The following is a 23,175-nucleotide window of genomic DNA, read 5'->3' as shown; positions in this document are numbered from 1 at the left end:
GTCATTGGACAGGACATTGGATGCCTTCCTGGCGAATACGAAATAAAAATCGACAAAACAGTGGCACCCGTAATTCACGCACCAAGAGCTATTCCAGTAGCTATTCGTGATCAAGTAAAACTTGAGCTTGACAACTTAGTTCGTTGTGGCATCATATCTCCAGTAACAGAACCAACTCCATGGGTCAACAGTATGGTATGTGTGCGGAAGAAAAATGGCCGCGTGCGAATTTGCATAGACCCATCAGATCTCAACAAGGCAATTATGCGTGAACATTATCCAATGAACAGTATTGAAGATATTGTGACAAGATTGCACGGAAGCAAGTATTTTTCAACCTTGGATGCTAACATGGGCTACTATCAGATCAAATTGTCTAAGACCAGTTCTATGTTAACAACATTTAACACACCCTTTGGAAGATACCGATACCTTCGTATTCCAATGGGGTTGAAATGTTCCGGTGAAGTTTTTCAGAGGGAAATGGTGACTCATTTTGGCAGCATGGAAGGAGTAGAAATCGTAATAGATGACATATTAGTTCACGGAAAGACCTTGGAAGAGCACACTGACCGACTCAAAAAGGTATTGGAAAAAGCCCGAACCATCGGATTGAAGTTAAACTCAGCTAAGTGTGAACTTGTGAAACCGGAAGTTGACTATGTTGGCCATCGTCTCACAGGAGAAGGCTTGAAACCATCAGCAGGCAGAGTAAAAGCAATTCTTGAGATGAAGGACCCAGAAGACAGAGGGGAACTTGAGACAGTACTTGGTATGTTAGCTTACCTTGCCAAGTTTATTCCAAGACTAAGTGAACTCACAGCTCCGCTACGGAAAATGAAAACAAGTGAAACTTGGAACTGGGACGTTGAATCGAAACAAGCATTCACTAATGTCAAGAAAGCACTTACCTCTACAGATGTCTTGAAGTAGTTTGACGTCACTCGACCAGTGACTGTTACCGTTGATGCATCAATGAAAGGCTTAGGAGCAGCGATTTTGCAGGAAAATGGAGTTGTGGCCTATGCATCTCGAGCTCTAACCTCAGCAGAACAGAGATACGCGCAAATCGAGAAAGAGATGTTGGCGGTAGTCTTCGGATGTGAACGTTTCCACAAACTGCTGTATGGGAAGTCTAATGTGACAATAGAAACTGACCATAAACCACTGGAAGCCATCATGAAAAAACCAATTCATACAGCACCAATGAGGATACAAAAAATGATGTTAAGATTACAGCCTTATGAGTTCAATCTCATCTACATTAAAGGCAAAGAAATTGGATTGGCAGACTGTCTAAGCCGACTGCCATTAGAGAACAGTGACGAAAGGCTGATAGATGATGACATGATGGTCATGGTAGCTGAAACCTTATCGTATACAAACCATGAAACACTAGTCGAATCTACGAAGAAAGATCAACAACTACAAATTCTGAAACAAGTTATTTGCCAAGGATGGCCAGAGAGGAAATGTGATGTACCACTTGAAGTCATGCCATTTTGGGACTTTCGTGATGAACTATCTACTTACAATGGACTCATCTATCGTGGGGAGCGTACAGTCATACCGTCAGAACTAAGAACAGTAACATTGAAGACAATCCACAGTTCTCACCAAGGGATCCTTAAGAGCAAACAGAAAGCTAGAGAATTAGTGTTCTGGCCAGGAATGAACAAACAGATTGAAGATGTTGTCAGCAGATGCAGTGCATGTTTAACACATAGAAACAAACCACAAAGGGAACCAATGATGATTCATCCTATACCTTCACTTCCGTGGAGCAAAGTTGGAACCGATTTATTTGAGCTTGATAATCGTCATTTCCTCATCCTAGTTGATTACTACTCAAACTTTATTGAAGTAACAGAGTTAGAAAGGGACACCAGAGCGAAAACTGTCATAACAAAGATCAAGGAGTGTATTGCTCGTTATGGTATAATGGACATATTAGTGAGTGACAATGGTCCACAGTTTGCATGCCAAGAGTTCAAAGAGTTTACAAGAGCATTTGGGATCGACCATGTCACATCATCACCATTACATCCACAATCAAATGGACTTGCAGAAAGATCAGTACAAACAATCAAGAACATCTTAAAGAAATGCACAGAGTCTGGAGATGATATGTACTTAGGGCTACTTGATCTACGCAACACCCCCAGGGATAACGAAATCGGATCACCAATGCAACGTCTTATGTCCAGGCGAGCTAAGACACTGATACCCATCAGTGACACATTGCGAAAGCCATGCATTATAGAACCAAACCTAGTCTCTACTCGTCTTATGGAATACAAACAGAAGCAAAAATTCTATTATGACCAAAGTGCAAAACCAAGACCACAGTGTGAACTTGGAGATTCCATACGCATTCAAACACCTGATGGTTGGAAACCAGCAACCTACGTGTCAGCCTCTGTACATCCACGTTCTCATATTGTTGAAGCTGGCAGTCAGGGAAGAACGTACCGCAGGAACAACTGTAAACTGATGAAGACAAGGGAAGACCCGCATGTGATCAAACCCAAACATGAAGGATTTGCGTCGCCCACTCTTGAAGTTCCGATCCTGAGAAACCCATCGGCAAACCATTTACCACCAGCAAAGCCAAAACCAGCATTACCAGAGGAGAAGCCAAAGGTTGAGCAGAAGTCCGAGCCAGGACAAGCACAAGATACACAGCGAAGATGTACACGTTCCGGACGAGCCGTCACAAAGCCAAAGTACTTATCCGACTATTCCGTGTGATTATCTATTATGTGAAAGGGCATAATAATCCCTAGTCAGTTAAAACTCATTTGTTATGTTAGTTAATTACGTTTAGTTGATGTTACACTAGTCAGTGTATTTCTAGTCATTCTGAAATTTGTCCAGCCTAATTTGCAGTAAGAACAATATTGAACATTGGATCTGATAATATTTTATTTGTACAACTCATTTGAATTAACTTAACTATGTATTTCATTCTAATCTCCAATTAACACAATTATAAGCTAAATATAAATCAGAGTGTTGAATTTCATAAAAGGGAGGATGTAATATAATCAGAATTATCTTGTGTACGATCTGTTACATTGTTGGAACTCTCTTATGTAAGAAGTTGAATAAAGTTTAGTTTATCCGGTTATGCAACATGGCTGCATGAGTTATTACAGTGACCTGCTAAGAAACGAACACGGAACGGAGAGCGTGAAAAGGGAAATAACTACGGTGATACTTCCGGGATTTGATTTTAATTACAACTTGGTTGTCTCTAACTGTTATCTTCAAACATGTGTTGATGTCTAACCAAATCACACTGATTTTTTTTCTTACCTTTGGCTCCGTTGTTAACTTTATTTGTCTCACACTTTGTTACATGTATCTGTTATAGTATTTGGTCTCTGACATATCTGGTTGTCTCTAAAAACATCGATTGTCTTTTAACGTGGTTGGTTATAGCATCTCATTGTTGTCTATGAACTTTGATTTTCATTCATAACTTTTCTAGCCGTGTGTTGTTACCATACTTGGTAGAGTATATTATTACCTAATCAAAGGGATTTTGTTGTTTTATTACAAATTAAATATTTGCGTCTATTTTGAATTGCCGGTCAATAGACTTCGATCTATTGGACTGCCTGTCAATAGACTGCGATCTATTGGACCGCCGGTCAATAGACTGCAATCTATTGGACCGGCAACGTATTTCAGAACGCGGGTATGTTAATGTTACATCCTTTTGATAGTTCTCAGGGAATGTATATTCCTTTACATAGCAGCTGTTTTTAGTGCTGAAACCAAATTCAATGTTATCAAAATGGAGTATCAAATAATCAACAGTTTTAAAGCTTTATATAAGGTAAAAGACTATTTAAAATCTAATGGGTTGAAGACTCCCCCTTCTTTGTGTAAACTAATATTAAATTGAGATGTTGTAATGCATGCAACAGGTTTTGTGCATGTAAAAGATGAAAAAAAAAATCTGAGTATATAGCATAATCATAATGGCACGAACACCATCTGCAATATGCAAATTGTAAACCCTGAAAGCTATAAAAGGAATTAAGAAATATATATAATTATATATATAATTGTATATTATTTGGTGTCTCTTTAACCTTTTGTTTTATTCCTCATTCGGTTTTCTTTAGCAACCGCTTGTCTTTCACACTTGATTGTCTCTCATACTTGGTTTTCTCTATTACATTCGTTTCAATTGTTTCTTACAACTAGATTTCTGTCCTTTTTAGACGGAGGCTCTCTGAGCCTCCTCTATTGCTACCGGTCAGCTCACATGTGACGTCGATAGTGGATTTGACGGACACCACCTAGCGGCAAAAATTGCAATATTCGTTTGGGATTCACATTTCAATATTATTATTGAAATAAACATCTTATTTGCATTTACAACAAAAAGAACTATACATATTGCGATCAATAAACATAATTTCTCTCGAAAATTTTAGTTTACATGTCAAATTCCAAGTAAGTATGAATATGCATCAGTTTAAGAATAGCAATGGTGTGTAATCGTTTAGTGGCTATTTGTACTTTTTATACAGCTTCCTGTCCGTGACGTCAAATAATGAGGATTCCTCAAGAACCATCTTGTGTTGACCGAAATATTGAATAATTATGAGATTCAATGGATAAACACGGCGTGGTTCTTAGTCTGTATCGTATATTACTTGCGCACTATCAATTAATCTCCTGCGGAGATATATCTTTCTAAGTATTATAAAAGCTACACTCCCGCCCCCGGCATCGATCCAATAAAATGATTATTCAACAAGTTGAACCACTGCTATGCGATCTTGAGTATTCCCCCAATTAAGTACAGACAACCGTGATCGTAGCATGGCACATTTTAGTTTAGCTTTACTTGGCATGCATACTAAACCTACTATAAGGATAGTGAAACAAATAAATTAAACATCCAGATTACACCCTTTAACGCAACGCCACCCACCCCCCCCTACACACACACATTCAGTGTGTGCATAGGTATAGTACCCAGGCCACATGCTGTGAGTTTGATTAATCCTGCATTGTCTGGCCAGCGCTGTCCATTTCAAAGTAAGTTGGGAAGTCAGTGTGTTTTTGCAAGCTGATACGAGAATTTCGCTTGAAAAAAGTGTAAAAACATTTTACAGAATGTACATATTTTCTTTTAAAAGTGAAGTACGGGGTATTACAAGACCTACCGCGATATTTTATTTTAAATTTAGCTTTAAAAAGATATTACAGCGAATTCTCTTCATCTTGGATATTTCCCTTTTTTAACAATAGTTAGATAAAAGAATAAAGTCGTGCATATACTGAAAGATCTTTTTTACAGCAAAAAAGCTCGCAATTGCGTGTTAAATATTTTTCCGAAATTCTAAATTTATATCTCTTAAATTTTGTTTACCCCACAAGTAAAATCTGTATAAATTCGTAATATTTTCATCCCTTGCAGAAAGTCACGATGAAATGTTTACAGTTGATGCGCTAAGCTGTTGATCAAAAGGCTGAGCTAGCAATATTTTCTTTTTGGTCCGCCTGAAATGATTAAACTAACGCTTAGAAATATATATATCTGATCACTCTCTGCAATCGTATCGTTCATTCTGCAAAAGAAAAAGAACAACAGCTATGCGAGATTGAGATCATGCAAGTATTACCTACATGTTACATTAGGTGGTTAAGCATGAACGATTTTTTTTCATATATATAAAAAAAAATTCACTGTTCAGATGTTTTTATTGATTATTTATCATAAATTTTAGTATATATTGTGAATAATTAGGTTAAGTACTAACTAACAAAATATTTTTTGTTAGTAATTTGTTTTTGCATATTCCATAAAAGACCATGAATATATTAGCAAAGTAGTTTCTGTCCTGTAGTATTTAGAATTGCAAACTCTTAATTAATACCCTAAACCTTATATACCATAAAATTTGAAGAAGAAAAAACCATTATTATTTTTGGGAGTTGATTTTTATCAACTCTTCTATGCAGTTACTCTGGCAAACCGGAAGTGAAACTTTGTTTGGACCTAACCACAGATCATCGCCGCTGACAAGACCTTGTTCTCGAAAATAATCGATAAATTCGATGTAATGCATTCTGAAGCATTAAATATTATTATAGTTAAATATTGCTTGGATCCATATAATTTTCATGAAATATTTACATTACTAATACATAGTTTGATGGAATTTATTCTATCTTAAAATATTACGCAACATGATTCATATTATGTTTTCCTAGAATTCTTAAAATTGTCGGAAAAGCCCGAAAATTCATTTTATGAAATTATGCGTTATTTGATTACGGATAAGAAACTACTTGGCATGCGAAATTACATATTGTTAATTTTAAGATAAATATCAATCGATGAAATCAACTCCCGTCGGTACTTCAATACTTCGAATTATTAGATTAATCTCCTCCGCAATGATGCCTCCGTCTCTCAGTACTTTGAGTACTTTGATTAATGGTTGTCTGTAACCATTGATTGTTTCTCTAATACTTTGGTTTCTATAACCAACGGTTGTCTTTTACACACACTCTCACAATTAGTTATTTCTCACACTAGTTATCTCTTGCACTTTTGTGTTTCTCTATTTTGTTGTCTATATAGCCCTTGGTTGTGTCAAAAAGTTGTTCCACACAAATTTTACTCTTACTGGACTCTCACAATTAGTTGTCTTCATTTGTTATCGCTTTCACTTTGTTGTTTATAATTAGTTGAATTTAACCCTTAGATGTCTTAATACTTTGGTTTTCATAATACATTAACACTTGGCTGAATTGTAACCTCTCTAAGTTTTCTGTAACACTTGAATGCCAATGCTTTGTCTTTTACACTTTCACAATCTTAAGCACGTAGTTTCTCTCATACTTTGTATTGACAATACGTTAGTTGTCTATAACACATTGTTGGCTTATAACATTTTTGGTTTTTAGCTCACCTGAGCTGAAAGCTCAAGGGAGCTTTTTGATCACATTTTGTCTGTCGTCCGTCGGTCCGTCCGACTGTCCATAAACTTTTCACATTTTCAACATCTTCTCAAAAACTACTGGGCCAATTTCAACCAAACCCAGCATAAATCATCCTTAGGCAAAGGGCATTCAAAGTTTGGACAATTGAGGCCAAACCCTTTTCAAGGGGAGATAATTAGAAATTAATGAAAATTTTTGAGAAATTTTCAAAAATCTTCTTCTCAAGAACCATTAAGCCAGGAAAACTGAAACTTGTGTGGAAGCATCCTCAGGTAGTATAAATTCAAAGTTTTGAAAATCATGATCCCCAGGGGTAGGGTGGGGCCACAATGGGGGGTCGAGGTTTAACATAGGAATATATAGAGTAAATCTTTAAAAATCTTCTTCTCAAAAATTAATCAGCCAGGAAAGCTGAAACTTGTGTGGAAGCATCCTCAGGTAGTGTAGATTCAAAGTTGTGAAAATCATGACCCCCAGGGGTAGGGGGGGCACAATGGGGGGGGGGGGGGTCGAAGCTTTACATTGGAATATATAAAGTAAATCTTTAAAAATCTTCTTCTCAAAAACTAATCAGCCAGGAAAGCTGAAACTTGTGTGGAAGCATCCTCAGGTAGTGTAGATTCAAAGTTGTGAAAATCATGACCCCCAGGGGTAGGGGGGGGGCACAATGGGGTGTCGAAGTTTTACATTTGAATATATAGAGTAAATCTTTAAAAATATTCTTCTCAAAAATTAATCAGCCAAGAAAGCTGAAAGTTGTTTGGAAGCATCTTCAGGTAGTGTTGATTCAAAGTTGTGAAAGTCATGACCCCCGAGAGTAGGGTGGGGCCACAATGGGGGGTCGAAGTTTAACATTGAAATATATAGAGTAAATCTTTAAAAATCTTCTCCTCAAGAACCATTAAGCCAGGAAAGCTGAAACTTGTGAGGAAGCATCCTCAGGTAGTGTAGATTCAAAGTTGTGAAAATCATGATCCCCGGGGGTAGGGTGGGGTCACTTTGGAGGGGGGGGGGTCAAAGTTTAACATAGGAATATGTAGAGTAAATCTTTAAAAATCTTCTTCTCAGAAACTAATCAGCCAGATGATTCTTTATAGTTGTTAAGACTTTGGCCTCACGACAGTTCTTCGGCCTTACAAGAAGGTTCAGAGTTTGATGTAGGTTTATATCACATATATAAACAATTGTTAATGATCTTTTTGAGAATTGCAATACTAAACATGTGATATGATTATAAAATCATCCTGTTAGAAAAGGGACTAATGATTATAAACATAAGAATTTCCAGGGGGAAAATGGATTTTATTTATACAAGATCTACATGTACTTTTGTACATTGTCCAGATAGTCTGTATTATGACTCTATGAAGCTGATTTATCATACCTATTGTTCCTCAGGTGAGCGATGTGACCCATGGGCCTCTTGTTCCTACTTTTGTTGTCGGTCACAGTTGTTTTCTCCGAACACGTAGTTGCCTCCCTTGTCTATAACTCTGTTGTTTCTAAGCTTTTGTTGTCTTTGACTCTTGCTGTCTTACTTGTGGTTGTCTATTCCTTTTGTTGTCTTTGACTCTTGCTGTCTTACTTGTGGTTGTCTATTCCTTTTGTTGTCTTTGACTCTTGCTGTCTTACTTGTGGTTGTCTATTCCTTTTGTTGTCTTTGACACTTGCTGTCTTACTTGTATTTGTCTATTCCTTTTGTTGTCTTTGACTCTTGCTGTCTTACTTGTGGTTGTCTATTCCTTTTGTTGTCTTTGACTCTTGCTGTCTTACTTGTGGTTGTCTATTCCTTTTGTTGTCTTTGACTCTTGCTGTCTTACTTGTGGTTGTCTATTCCTTTTGTTGTCTTTGACTCTTGCTGTCTTACTTGTGGTTGTATATTCCTTTTGTTGTCTTTGACTCTTGCTGTCTTACTTGTGGTTGTATATTCCTTTTGTTGTCTTTGACTCTTTCTGTCTTACTTGTGGTTGTCTATTCCTTTTGTTGTCTTTGACTCTTGCTGTCTTACTTGTGGTTGTCTATTCCTTTTGGTTATTTTCCCCTTTTGAAGCTGACTATGGTTTATGCTATACCATTTCCAGAAAAAACCAATGCTTAGATAAATAATTTAATTTCCATACTTTGTTACATGTTACATTAGGTGGTTAAGCATGAACGATTTTTTTTCATATATATAAAAAAAAATTCACTGTTCAGATGTTTTTATTGATTATTTATCATAAATTTTAGTATATATTGTGAATAATTAGGTTAAGTACTAACTAACAAAATATTTTTTGTTAGTAATTTGTTTTTGCATATTCCATAAAAGACCATGAATATATTAGCAAAGTAGTTTCTGTCCTGTAGTATTTAGAATTGCAAACTCTTAATTAATACCCTAAACCTTATATACCATAAAATTTGAAGAAGAAAAAACCATTATTATTTTTGGGAGTTGATTTTTATCAACTCTTCTATGCAGTTACTCTGGCAAACCGGAAGTGAAACTTTGTTTGGACCTAACCACAGATCATCGCCGCTGACAAGACCTTGTTCTCGAAAATAATCGATAAATTCGATGTAATGCATTCTGAAGCATTAAATATTATTATAGTTAAATATTGCTTGGATCCATATAATTTTCATGAAATATTTACATTACTAATACATAGTTTGATGGAATTTATTCTATCTTAAAATATTACGCAACATGATTCATATTATGTTTTCCTAGAATTCTTAAAATTGTCGGAAAAGCCCGAAAATTCATTTTATGAAATTATGCGTTATTTGATTACGGATAAGAAACTACTTGGCATGCGAAATTACATATTGTTAATTTTAAGATAAATATCAATCGATGAAATCAACTCCCGTCGGTACTTCAATACTTCGAATTATTAGATTAATCTCCTCCGCAATGATGCCTCCGTCTCTCAGTACTTTGAGTACTTTGATTAATGGTTGTCTGTAACCATTGATTGTTTCTCTAATACTTTGGTTTCTATAACCAACGGTTGTCTTTTACACACACTCTCACAATTAGTTATTTCTCACACTAGTTATCTCTTGCACTTTTGTGTTTCTCTATTTTGTTGTCTATATAGCCCTTGGTTGTGTCAAAAAGTTGTTCCACACAAATTTTACTCTTACTGGACTCTCACAATTAGTTGTCTTCATTTGTTATCGCTTTCACTTTGTTGTTTATAATTAGTTGAATTTAACCCTTAGATGTCTTAATACTTTGGTTTTCATAATACATTAACACTTGGCTGAATTGTAACCTCTCTAAGTTTTCTGTAACACTTGAATGCCAATGCTTTGTCTTTTACACTTTCACAATCTTAAGCACGTAGTTTCTCTCATACTTTGTATTGACAATACGTTAGTTGTCTATAACACATTGTTGGCTTATAACATTTTTGGTTTTTAGCTCACCTGAGCTGAAAGCTCAAGGGAGCTTTTTGATCACATTTTGTCTGTCGTCCGTCGGTCCGTCCGACTGTCCATAAACTTTTCACATTTTCAACATCTTCTCAAAAACTACTGGGCCAATTTCAACCAAACCCAGCATAAATCATCCTTAGGCAAAGGGCATTCAAAGTTTGGACAATTGAGGCCAAACCCTTTTCAAGGGGAGATAATTAGAAATTAATGAAAATTTTTGAGAAATTTTCAAAAATCTTCTTCTCAAGAACCATTAAGCCAGGAAAACTGAAACTTGTGTGGAAGCATCCTCAGGTAGTATAAATTCAAAGTTTTGAAAATCATGATCCCCAGGGGTAGGGTGGGGCCACAATGGGGGGTCGAGGTTTAACATAGGAATATATAGAGTAAATCTTTAAAAATCTTCTTCTCAAAAATTAATCAGCCAGGAAAGCTGAAACTTGTGTGGAAGCATCCTCAGGTAGTGTAGATTCAAAGTTGTGAAAATCATGACCCCCAGGGGTAGGGGGGGCACAATGGGGGGGGGGGGGGTCGAAGCTTTACATTGGAATATATAAAGTAAATCTTTAAAAATCTTCTTCTCAAAAACTAATCAGCCAGGAAAGCTGAAACTTGTGTGGAAGCATCCTCAGGTAGTGTAGATTCAAAGTTGTGAAAATCATGACCCCCAGGGGTAGGGGGGGGCACAATGGGGTGTCGAAGTTTTACATTTGAATATATAGAGTAAATCTTTAAAAATATTCTTCTCAAAAATTAATCAGCCAAGAAAGCTGAAAGTTGTTTGGAAGCATCTTCAGGTAGTGTTGATTCAAAGTTGTGAAAGTCATGACCCCCGAGAGTAGGGTGGGGCCACAATGGGGGGTCGAAGTTTAACATTGAAATATATAGAGTAAATCTTTAAAAATCTTCTCCTCAAGAACCATTAAGCCAGGAAAGCTGAAACTTGTGAGGAAGCATCCTCAGGTAGTGTAGATTCAAAGTTGTGAAAATCATGATCCCCGGGGGTAGGGTGGGGTCACTTTGGAGGGGGGGGGGTCAAAGTTTAACATAGGAATATGTAGAGTAAATCTTTAAAAATCTTCTTCTCAGAAACTAATCAGCCAGATGATTCTTTATAGTTGTTAAGACTTTGGCCTCACGACAGTTCTTCGGCCTTACAAGAAGGTTCAGAGTTTGATGTAGGTTTATATCACATATATAAACAATTGTTAATGATCTTTTTGAGAATTGCAATACTAAACATGTGATATGATTATAAAATCATCCTGTTAGAAAAGGGACTAATGATTATAAACATAAGAATTTCCAGGGGGAAAATGGATTTTATTTATACAAGATCTACATGTACTTTTGTACATTGTCCAGATAGTCTGTATTATGACTCTATGAAGCTGATTTATCATACCTATTGTTCCTCAGGTGAGCGATGTGACCCATGGGCCTCTTGTTCCTACTTTTGTTGTCGGTCACAGTTGTTTTCTCCGAACACGTAGTTGCCTCCCTTGTCTATAACTCTGTTGTTTCTAAGCTTTTGTTGTCTTTGACTCTTGCTGTCTTACTTGTGGTTGTCTATTCCTTTTGTTGTCTTTGACTCTTGCTGTCTTACTTGTGGTTGTCTATTCCTTTTGTTGTCTTTGACTCTTGCTGTCTTACTTGTGGTTGTCTATTCCTTTTGTTGTCTTTGACACTTGCTGTCTTACTTGTATTTGTCTATTCCTTTTGTTGTCTTTGACTCTTGCTGTCTTACTTGTGGTTGTCTATTCCTTTTGTTGTCTTTGACTCTTGCTGTCTTACTTGTGGTTGTCTATTCCTTTTGTTGTCTTTGACTCTTGCTGTCTTACTTGTGGTTGTCTATTCCTTTTGTTGTCTTTGACTCTTGCTGTCTTACTTGTGGTTGTATATTCCTTTTGTTGTCTTTGACTCTTGCTGTCTTACTTGTGGTTGTATATTCCTTTTGTTGTCTTTGACTCTTTCTGTCTTACTTGTGGTTGTCTATTCCTTTTGTTGTCTTTGACTCTTGCTGTCTTACTTGTGGTTGTCTATTCCTTTTGGTTATTTTCCCCTTTTGAAGCTGACTATGGTTTATGCTATACCATTTCCAGAAAAAACCAATGCTTAGATAAATAATTTAATTTCCATACTTTATACAATGACACAATACAACAAGACATGTACAGTGTAAACAAGATGGAAAGGTTTATGGAACCTTGCCAGTAAAACACCGGATCACGTAGTTCTTCATTAGATATACAGGTATATATAAATATTACTTCCGTGACACTCTCATAGACTGTAATATATCAAAGAAAAAAAAGTAACTGATAGGGATTAAATATTATGATAATCATCAAAAAACAAACAAACATAGACGACTGAGCGCAAATCAAATCATTCCACATAAGTAACCATCGACACGTCAACATTTCAACATGTAGAGTCTTCAACAATTGTTCTGTCTCTCTGTTTCTTGTCATTTAGTTCAGACAATGCAGCATCATTTAGCATTCTTGTCAATGAAAACATGTAAAACAATGTAAAAACCCGCGGCGATCTTCGCGATATGTCTCGGTAAAAACATCTCTCCCTTTCTTTCGTCCTTTAGTCCTGGAAACAGCTGCAGCAGGCAGCAATACAGGCGGAGCAACACCCCAGTACAATGGTGGCACCGGTCATGATGTAGACGGCGGTCGTTGTCCAGAACGCGTACAGGTAACACGTGGGGTGGCAGTACTTGTCCACGTCACTTGCATCCTTGGACCAGTCATCGTAGTTACTGTAGATCCAAACGTTACCTGTGTAATGAACAACCATCAGGATTAGGTACTCACGTACACTGATCAAAGAATAATCTAACTGTTAAACAACCTACTTTTAACTTTATATACCTAAGTGTTACTCTGTATAGAACCATTTTAACAAGAGCTTGGACTTTGGGCAGTTGTGTCAAACAGCAATGTGAGGTGGGCCTGTCTATTTCATTGCTGGCCACTCAGCCATGGCTCTTTGAAACCAACAAGATTTGTCTGGCTTGTGCTAAGACTTCGCAATATATGCATGTTTTACTAAACCAGCGTCATTTTAAACTTGTTTCGGTGCAAAAATAGTTATGTCCAACGAAAGTCCAAGGTCTTATTAAAATGGCTCTAAGCAGGAAAAATAAGTGTGTTTGACATCCCCCGATTTATCATTTCCACCCAACAAAAAAAATGAATTGGGGAAACTATGCTCCGAGTGCGTGTGACCTCTATGAATAAAGCAATTTAGTCATCAGGTAAGATGCAATCTGGCCATACCTGTAAACTTTGCAAGTCTGCTTTGTTTATGTCTGACTTGCATGTACGAGTTTTTTCAGAAAAAAAAACCAAACTAATTAAATGTAAATACGTGATATAAGCGTTTTTTAAAACTTGTAGGCACTTTGAGATGTCAGTTACTAATAGTATAACACTAAGAGGACCTTGTAGGGTACTTTTATCTGTAGAAAATTTTGAATTATCTTTACCAGTGGATTGTCAAATAATTTATAATTGATTCACCTGTAAAATAAAACACTATATTAGTTCTTTGAACTGTATGACGTCACACGATATTATTTTCTTTAGAAAAAAACTATGAAATCTGAAGTCAAGTCATGTAACACCTATTGATTATTAGTAACCTATGAAATCTCTGACGTCATATAATGCATGACATGTAGATTTCCCTGAACATTATTATTAACCTTAATCTAAGCGAGATTCGTCGAGACTGAAAATTTTTGAAAGAGGTCCGTCAAAATTTTCCATTCTCGATTAATCTCGCTGAGATTGCATTGACCAATGAAATCTAACGCTACAGTAGCTAGAGTTGTCCTTCCTTGTCATCGGGACTTACTGGATGAAATAACCACAGGGACGGCGTACCTGACGTTAGATTTTTTTTTTTTACCTGCGATGAACCAGGCGAACAGGAAGCAGCCAAACAGGCAGTTACAGATGCTGGTGAAGACCCCCGGGCGGTCCTCCTCCTCCTCCCCCTCCCCGTTCCTGCTCTTGGCAAGCTTACGGAGGATCCCGAACACATTGTAGACGATTCCCACGGCCCCGGACACAATCAGATAGATCGGGATGAACCGCTCCAAGGGACACTTGTCTCGGTAAAGGGCACCTGTAACGATTTCATATGTTCCACAGGCTTTTTCAATAAAATATGTATTGCCTATAATAGGTTTATAGAAATTTGAAAAATAAGCTCCAAGTTGGTTTAATAAGATAGTTTTCTTGGTTCTGAATTCTAATGACCTTCTTTTAGTACTCACCAATAACAATGTTAGCTACCGGGATGGCCAAAACCATCACAAGACAGATGGTACAGCCCACTGAAAGAGACAGGGTAATTTCACCGTCTACATGTAACGTACGAACAGACACTACAGACATTTTGTTATAAAATGTTTTCCCAAAAAGATCTCAACCTAAAATAATTTTGTTATCAGTCGCAACATTATACCTATTCAAAAAAAGTGTTTTTAGTTACTAGTATCACCAGTCGCAACAATTTACATGTTAAAAAACATCTGTTAACAAACCTATCATCATTATCATATGAAATTCTACATTCAAGTATGTTTGTCTGACGTGAAGTTGGGAGAATCATTTGTTACCTGAAGCAAACAGCAGTCCTGCCACAGTTCTGAAGAAGCCCACATTGTTGTCCGACTCGACCTTGGCCCGTTTGATTTTACCGTACAGGGACTCGTAGGACGGGGGTGGCTCATCTGGAAAAACAATCAACTATTGCATTATTCCTTGTCTTTGCTTAAAAAAAGTTTGTACTCGGATCCATTCACCAAAATGAGCAAAACATCAGTTTAAGTTGAGCCGTTTGCTGTACATGACAAACGCGTGTGAAACTAAAGACTTTTCAACCATTGTAAAAAGAGTCTTGATATCCAAGCCTGAGAGAGATGGTGCAACATGTACCAAAATGTATTTATCTGTATATTTTGATGAAGGTAATCAACTACTGTAGTATATCTTATTGTAACTGTACCTATTTACTAAATAATCCAATATTAGCACATGCATTCGGGTTAAGACTGTTAGCAGCTTACGAAGATGTACATACGTGTATGACAGAAACGTCACGTGGATAATGCTTTCAGATTCTACTGAAAAACCAACGATGGGCTGTTACAATTTTTCTACTTATCTACTTGTACATGTACTCTATGCTAGAATAACAGATCTTGAGATGTTGAGATCCCCTCCTACAGAAAACACACGACTACTACATACTATATACATGTGTATATACCATATATAACGACCCGTTGTTTCAAGGATATCAAGGTCATATACTGTAAACGAAGTAGAACAAGAGACAAGACTTCTACTGATCAAAAACGCGTAAAGTGTCGCTGGTTAAAAAAACAAAAAAGTTGTTGTTTGAACTCCGCTGTAAAGACTTTTTAAACAATTCTTTAAATATTCATCATTCTTTTGTCTGTTTTCTCTTTATTTTGCTTTAGGTTTTTTCAGGGTTTTGGGGGGGTTTTTTTGTTCTTTTTAAATTTTCTCATCTTTAACGGCGAGCGAGTCACATGAAAGTAATCAGGTGGCGTGTAGCCTTGAAAAAATAAATCTATGTATTACGGGCATAAAAACGGGCATACAAGTACCAGTATATAACGAACCGGTGAACGAACGAACTGTTCGATTAGTAACTTATAATGTATGTATTAGTATATCATAATAAGATGAAGGTTTTTGCCTTTTTTGTCAATAACATATATATCCTACATGTACATCAGGTATATAATCATCAGATAACAGTAGTTGCTTGCTCAATAACCAGCTGTGTGTCTGGTGGCTGTCGTCTGTCACACATGTACAGATCAATCGATTCCCAATGGATCACACTCCTTCTTCATATTAAACAAAATTATTGGATTCATACTTGCTGTACCGTCAGATTTTATCATTCAGATAATGGTCCATTACTAGTATGCTGTCACACACTGTAAATTTTGCTTTACCGTCCAATCAGAACATGCAATATCCGTAATGTACAACATGCATATGAACTGTAGTTTTCGCATTTATTATGTGCAAATATATAATTATCAATAAAAAGGGAAAATAGTTGACATCAAGAAAGTGGCCATGACAGCTAGGATTCAATTCATATTCGGAGAGAGAGAGAGAGAGAGAGAGAGAGAGAGAGAGAGAGAGAGAGAGAGAGAGAGAGAGAGAGAGAGAGAGAGAGAGAGAGAGAGAGAGAGAGAGAGAATATATATACTAGTAAATGTACATATGTTATTCTTCAAATATATAATTATTAGAATTTTTCGCCAAACGGTATAGAACTGATCTACCTTTCTTTCCATTACATTGACATTCCTGTGTTTGCCTCGTCGTGGTGTACACACCGTAAAAATCAATTGCATGCAGGTCCGCGTTAAACTGTTAAAGGGGTTTAGTTCGTTAGTTTGAAACAATTTAACCCTTTGACACTGGTCTTTTCATATTTTACATAGGCCTACGTCATGTATATACCATTCTAACATTTAATCATAAGTGTCGGCGAATATCAAAACACGCAGAACCCAATAACTACTTGTATACAACAGTATTGATATACATGAATACTGTTGTATATAAGGAGTTCAGCTTTTGTTTTACAAATGAACATCTACGCTCACTAAATGGCCAGCTCTACATACCTAGAATTTGTTTTTCCTCCGACATGACTGTTCACACAGACTATGTAGGACTGCACGGAGCTTGTTTAATCCTGGCCAGGGTTTGCTGTTCCGCTGTTACTTGTGAAGAATAGAACTGTTTTTGTTTACATGAATAGGGCCTTGAAATAGGATCGAAGTCGTCTGCTAACTTAGACCCGTACGTGTGTTCTCTCCACGATCACGCGTAAATTATGATGGAAAAAGTTATGTCGGGTTTTACATGTGAGTTTCCTAGGATGTATTTATTTTTAAAATTTGTAAGAAAAATTAAAAAACATGTACCGTGTTGTTGTATCGTACCGGACCACGGTCATATCCGGGTTATCCCATTTATAAATAGAAATGAGTAAATATGTATTGAGATTTGATTCAATGTATCATCGAAATTATTATAATTTCATTCCATGTAGAGATTTTATTCACTTTGTATTTGCAGCCGACAACATATGCAACATGGCGTTAAATAACTTTTCAACAACAATATTATATATGTATACAGAAAATGAGACAGTCCAGAACGCTAAACAACTGTTGTACAGAGAATACCCTTAAGACAACTTATAATAACAATATCGGTACAGAGTACACACTAGCAAGAATACTTATACCAACAGTATCGGTACACAGGACATACCCATAGAAATACTTATACCAACAGTATCGTTACACAGGACATACCCATAAAAATACTTATACCAACAGTATCGGTACACAGTACATACCCATAAAAATACTTATACCAACAGTATCGGTACACAGTACATACCCATAGAAATACTTATACCAACAGTATCGTTACACAGTACATACCCATAAAAATACTTAAACCAACAGAACCGGTACACAGTAAATACCCATAGAAATACTTATACCAACAGTATCGGTACACAGTACATACCCATAGAAATACTTATACCAACAGTTTCGGCACATAGTACATACCCATAGAAATACTTATACCAACAGTATCAGTATATAGACAAGGATGTTTGATTTCTGCAGTTCTTTTCAACTTCGATTGCACTGCATTTGATCGATTGAGTAAAACGAAAGAAAACAGAAAACGGGTCCGAATTTCCCGTAGAGGTACAGTTCTGCAGTTATCCAAGGGGGTTCCGCTGGGGCTTACGTTGAGGACGACCTTGCGCTTTTGTGTCAAACACACCAGCATAAACAAGAAAATACAAACAGAACACCTGCTGAACAGTCGCCATCAAGAGGGCATAGGTACCGTCATTACAAAACGCTGATCGATAACTTAAAGAGGTTAAATAGCTCCTTAGGTTTTGGGTAGCCATTTTGGGTCACCTCTGGTCTGAAAATTCTGCATCACATATCAGTTCGAGTAGTATATCTATATTTTACGATGCCAAATAAACTTTATGGAATAAAATTGTTTAAAAAAAAATACATTTTTACAAAGTTTGGTAAGGGACTATATTTTGTGGCGGAAGGTTTTTATTAAGGAAATGAACAATTTTCAGAAAAACAAAATTCACTAGTTTTAGTGTACGGTTACTTTAGCTTCCCAATTTTCAGCGTAGACAAAACTTCTAGATAGTTGATGTGTTACGATATATTCATGATGTTTTAAAAAACATGTTTAAACAATATTTTTATATTTCTATCGATATATTGGGCATATTTAGCTTATATTTCATAGAAGTTAAGAAAAAAATTAACTCCAATTTTTGCCTAAATTAGCTTATTTCATGCTATATCTCAAATTTTTTAGATGTGACCCCTACTTTTTTTACTTTTAAATGAGACATTAAATGTTTATTATACGTTCATGTTAAATACTGAAATCTGATTGGTTTATACTCAGATGATAATCCGTTCTATTACCCTCGGCGTTAGCACCACACTTGGCAACGGGTAACACAACGAATTGTTACATGCGCGTAAATTATGCGCGTATAGTTCGCCGTAGAATTCACGTCATTTCTATATAACAGCAGTAAAAATTTCTCTAAAATTAAGACATTCAGTATAATAAAATAAATAGTGCCTTATTGGGAGGATAACAGTTGAAATTGACACCCCTCGAAAACCATTGTCAAACCTCCGCTTCGCGTCGGTTGACAATGGTTTTCTCGGGGTGTCAATTTCAACTGTTACCCTCCCAAACAGGCATTATCTATATAATGCAAAGTTTTAGAAAGATTACATTACTGTAATTTTTTTTAAATGTATGCAAAGTTTTAGAAAAATGACATTACTATAATTTTTTTATTTGCGTTATAATTTGATTACTCCAAAATTTTGGGACATCCGTTGTTTTGTTCATTATGTATTGGCCTTTGAAGCCACCAGTAAAGCAAGAATTTTTAAACTTTGACTTAGATTTTACTTTTATAGTCACTACATGTGTTCAACTTCATACTGTATTAAAATCATAGCTAAATAATAGTTCAAATTATAAATATTTGTTTTATTTCTTCAAATTATCAATTTCCATGTTAAATTTTAGCAATAATTTCAGAAAAATTATCATTTCTGTTTGGGGCCCTATATTTCCAAAAAAATGGCATGTGACATGGGTCACAAATAAAATAAACGAACATTTTAGGTCCCCGTCTTTATATCCAAATGCTTTTGGATGATTGACATTACTATTATTTTACTTGCCAACCTCCTTAAGGGCAAGTGCTACAAAAAGACCTTCATTCAACAACTCCAACGAGCAAGAGAAAGAGAAAAGAACAGTTGAATTTGAGATAAAAGCCTTACATCCTAGGGATCATTAACTGGGATAAGCAAGAGTGAAGGAATTAAATTTGTTGCTGTCCTGATTGATATAAGGAATAAGGAATCATTCTTTTAGTATTATGAGGTGATAATTTCGGTCGGGGCGTGATCAAATCCAATAAAGCCCGAAGGGCTTTATGATAGATTTGATTATTATCATCTCATAATAATCAAAGAATGATTCCTTATTACTTATATTTATATAATTTTAAGCCATCGTACGATTACATATTTAAATATTAATAAGCAAACCCCGCTGGGGCCTCGATTTGGCGTCATTTGTATTATGGGTTATATAGTACAAAATCGATACGTAGTGTTATCACAGGCAAAGACACTGGAAAATGTAAATATACTAGGATACAGTACATGCCCGTAGGCGTAGGAATATTTATATATAAACAAAGCCGGTATACAGTACATACTTTTAGGAATGATATTATACAAAAGGCATTTACGGTTTTGATCTATAACAGGGTAGTCAATAGATTTGGGAGACAGCTACATGTACTTATCAGCAGGTTATGAGTTCGAAACTTATTGGGGCTTTTACATTTTTAACCTTTAGGAACTTTAAATACATTTCATAGTCAAATATTGTACAATTTGAAAGTTTACTAAAGTTTTTTTTAATGGTGATTCTATATGAATATGATGTACTTTTATCCATATTGATGTTGGTATACACATTGACCAACAGTTAGGTCATCGTAACACTATTATATAGTTTACTTTATAATCATTGTAAGTCGACACATGCTGATTTGATATGTGGCCCTGTTCTTCATGTCAACAACCTCAGGCCGATGAGGAACATGACATGACCTCAAAGTCATTGATACAGTCAATGCTGATCTGGTTTGATTTAATTAATTAGGTGATGCGACATTCATTCATTCATTTATTTCAATCTCAACACCATTGCACAATGGTACACAGAGATTATAATAATACAATATGTGGTATTTCTTAATAATTAATAATGCATGCGTAAGCGAGAGAGAGAGAAAGAGAAAAAAAAAACCATATACAACTCTGACTCGTTAATACAAATGTGAAGTATGGGGGTTCTAACCTGGGGAGCATTTTTTATTTATTTTTCTAATAAAAGCACATAATTTCCTCAAAGAACAGTGTTTTGTACTTGCCATTATAAATTTAAAACTAATAGCATTTTTTATTTTTATATTTATATTTGATAAGCATTGATTGCGTTCTTGCTGCAACGAGTTACAGCTAAGTATGTAGTGAAATTCATCACCTATTTCGCACTTATTACAATGAGCACAGAATCTTTCATGTCTGGGAATATTTGCCCAACGTCCACTTTCAATGGGTAGATGGTGATTACATGTTCGAAATCTACAAAAAGTAATTGCATCTTTTTTTGATAATGTATCAAAATAATGTTCAAATTTTAACGACAGGGGTAATCTGTTGTATTCTTCCATTAACCATAGTAACTCTTTGCCATGTTGATATGTACTCTTTATGTTTACGCTTTGACAAAATGCTATTTATAAGAACAATCTGAAATCTTATAATTATTTTTACAACGAGCAAAGACTCTTGGGGGTTTGCTTATGATGACATTTAATCGGAGAATTTTACTTCCTTTCTCCCGATAGATCACTGTTCATGAACTGTTCATCATTGTATTGTTGTCAAACAGAGAACTTTCTTCATACATGTACATGACTTACGAATCATTTTAAAGTTATATTATGTATATATACATATTAGTTTGCTGAGCTTTAGAGTGTTAGATTGTTGTTAGATTTCCCTTCATGCCCCTGGTCCACGCTCACCTAATTACTGAATGTAGATGCCTTCTTTCTTCTTTTCAAATGGTTACCGCGATTTTGTTTTTTTAATTAATTCCTATAATATATACATTCAATGTACATTTTTAAATTATAAAGAATGGTGACCTTTTTCTGGCCTTGTGCCTAAAGGCTTACTTCTCAGTGTAAGGTACGTGGGTATTTAATACCTGACAAGACGCATGCATTACTTATCACGGTAAAATTTAACAAGGAAATCACACTCACATACTGTATTAAAATATTGAACAGGCTATGGACATCTCTAGTCTAAAATGAGTCTATCAAAAGGGTGGTACTTTTTAATTACATATTAGATAGATTTCAATAAATATAACTAATATCATGACATGAGAGAGAGAGAGAGAGAGAGAGAGAGAGAGAGAGAGAGAACAACATGATGAGAATGAGTTAGATAGACTCACCCGAGAATTGGGGTACCCTCTGCATAGCGATCCAGTGTTGTGTTCCTTTTCTATGCGGGTCCGTTGTTCGTGAAATATGTAAGTAATTCTTTTTCCCTACCTAATACGGCTTAAATTTTGAATGGCATACACAGCAAACAGTTCGTGTATACAATTAGAGGATCGATATATTTTGGACGTAAGAACTTTAAATTCGGCCTGTTGTGTTTCCTGGTAGAAAGGTGGGACAGTAATTCGCTAAGAACAGTTCCTGATCTTCTCGTGATATGATAAGTTTATCAAATATTTAAGATATATTGACAATTAGGACGGCGGACCCCGATCACCCAATTTACTTCTACAATAGTGATTTTCATGAAATTTTATGTCAGTTACTAATTAAGATATATCAAAATCAATCTAAAAAATAATATAAAGATCGTATAAGGTTTTAAGAGAGGACGTACATTTCAAAAAATATGTGTATTACTTCTCTTCATCAATTGGACACAGTGGGGAAAAGCGTTCTTGTAGGAAAAAGAAATAATTGAAGCGGATCGGATTGTAAATGATTTGTTCATTGGCTCAAAATCTGTTAACTAATCTATGCAGATGGTTATATTAACCTGGGCTGCGTTCAAGATCGTAGCTGCTAGCCTAGCCGTTAGGTCGTATATATCTAGGTCTATTGAACGGTCAGCTAGCCTAGCCGCTAGGTAGTAGATATCTAGGTCTATTGAACGGACGGCTAGGTTAGCCGCTAGGTCTCAGATTTGAAGTTGGAAATATTCAACTAAAAACTTATTATATTGACATGATTTGTTAATTTCAAGCGGAATAGAAATGTTAAGATTCATTATAACTTAAAGGATGAATAAAATATCACTATATAAATATATTTCGTGTTTGTTACAAAGTGGTAACTAAGGTGGCCATCTTGAATTCGATGCTTAGCATAAAATATTTAGGCTACGAATATCTACCTAGCGGCTAGGCTAGCTTTCCGTTCAACTACGTAGCCCTAAGGTAGCAGCTACGATCTTGAACGCAGCCCAGAGCTTAGATCTAT

General features: G+C 35.9%; 1 protein-coding gene across 3 annotated transcripts; it reads right to left on the bottom strand.

Annotated features, from left to right (window-relative positions):
* Positions 1-12,518: 12,518 nt before the first annotated feature.
* On the bottom strand, positions 12,519-22,285 carry LOC105345705 (transmembrane protein 272). Of its 3 annotated transcripts, none has more exons than XM_011453984.4 (5): positions 22,128-22,285; positions 15,047-15,160; positions 14,702-14,761; positions 14,332-14,550; positions 12,519-13,196 (listed from the first exon to the last, which is right to left on the bottom strand). In XM_011453984.4, exons 1-5 carry the CDS (start codon positions 22,150-22,152, stop codon positions 13,003-13,005), a joined length of 612 nt encoding a protein of 203 aa, XP_011452286.3. In that variant the 5' UTR covers positions 22,153-22,285; the 3' UTR covers positions 12,519-13,002. The 3 variants fall into 3 exon arrangements, with proteins under 3 accessions (XP_011452286.3, XP_065934161.1, XP_011452285.2); XM_066078089.1 differs by lacking the exon at positions 22,128-22,285 and adding an exon at positions 18,071-18,090; XM_011453983.4 differs by lacking the exon at positions 22,128-22,285 and adding an exon at positions 17,108-17,265.
* Positions 22,286-23,175: the final 890 nt, after the last annotated feature.

This window comes from Magallana gigas, chromosome 3 (assembly GCF_963853765.1).
Source record: "Magallana gigas chromosome 3, xbMagGiga1.1, whole genome shotgun sequence".
Taxonomy (NCBI): domain Eukaryota; kingdom Metazoa; phylum Mollusca; class Bivalvia; order Ostreida; family Ostreidae; genus Magallana; species Magallana gigas.
Note: the sequence above shows the minus strand (reverse complement) of the source record. Positions and strands in the feature narration are given on the sequence as shown.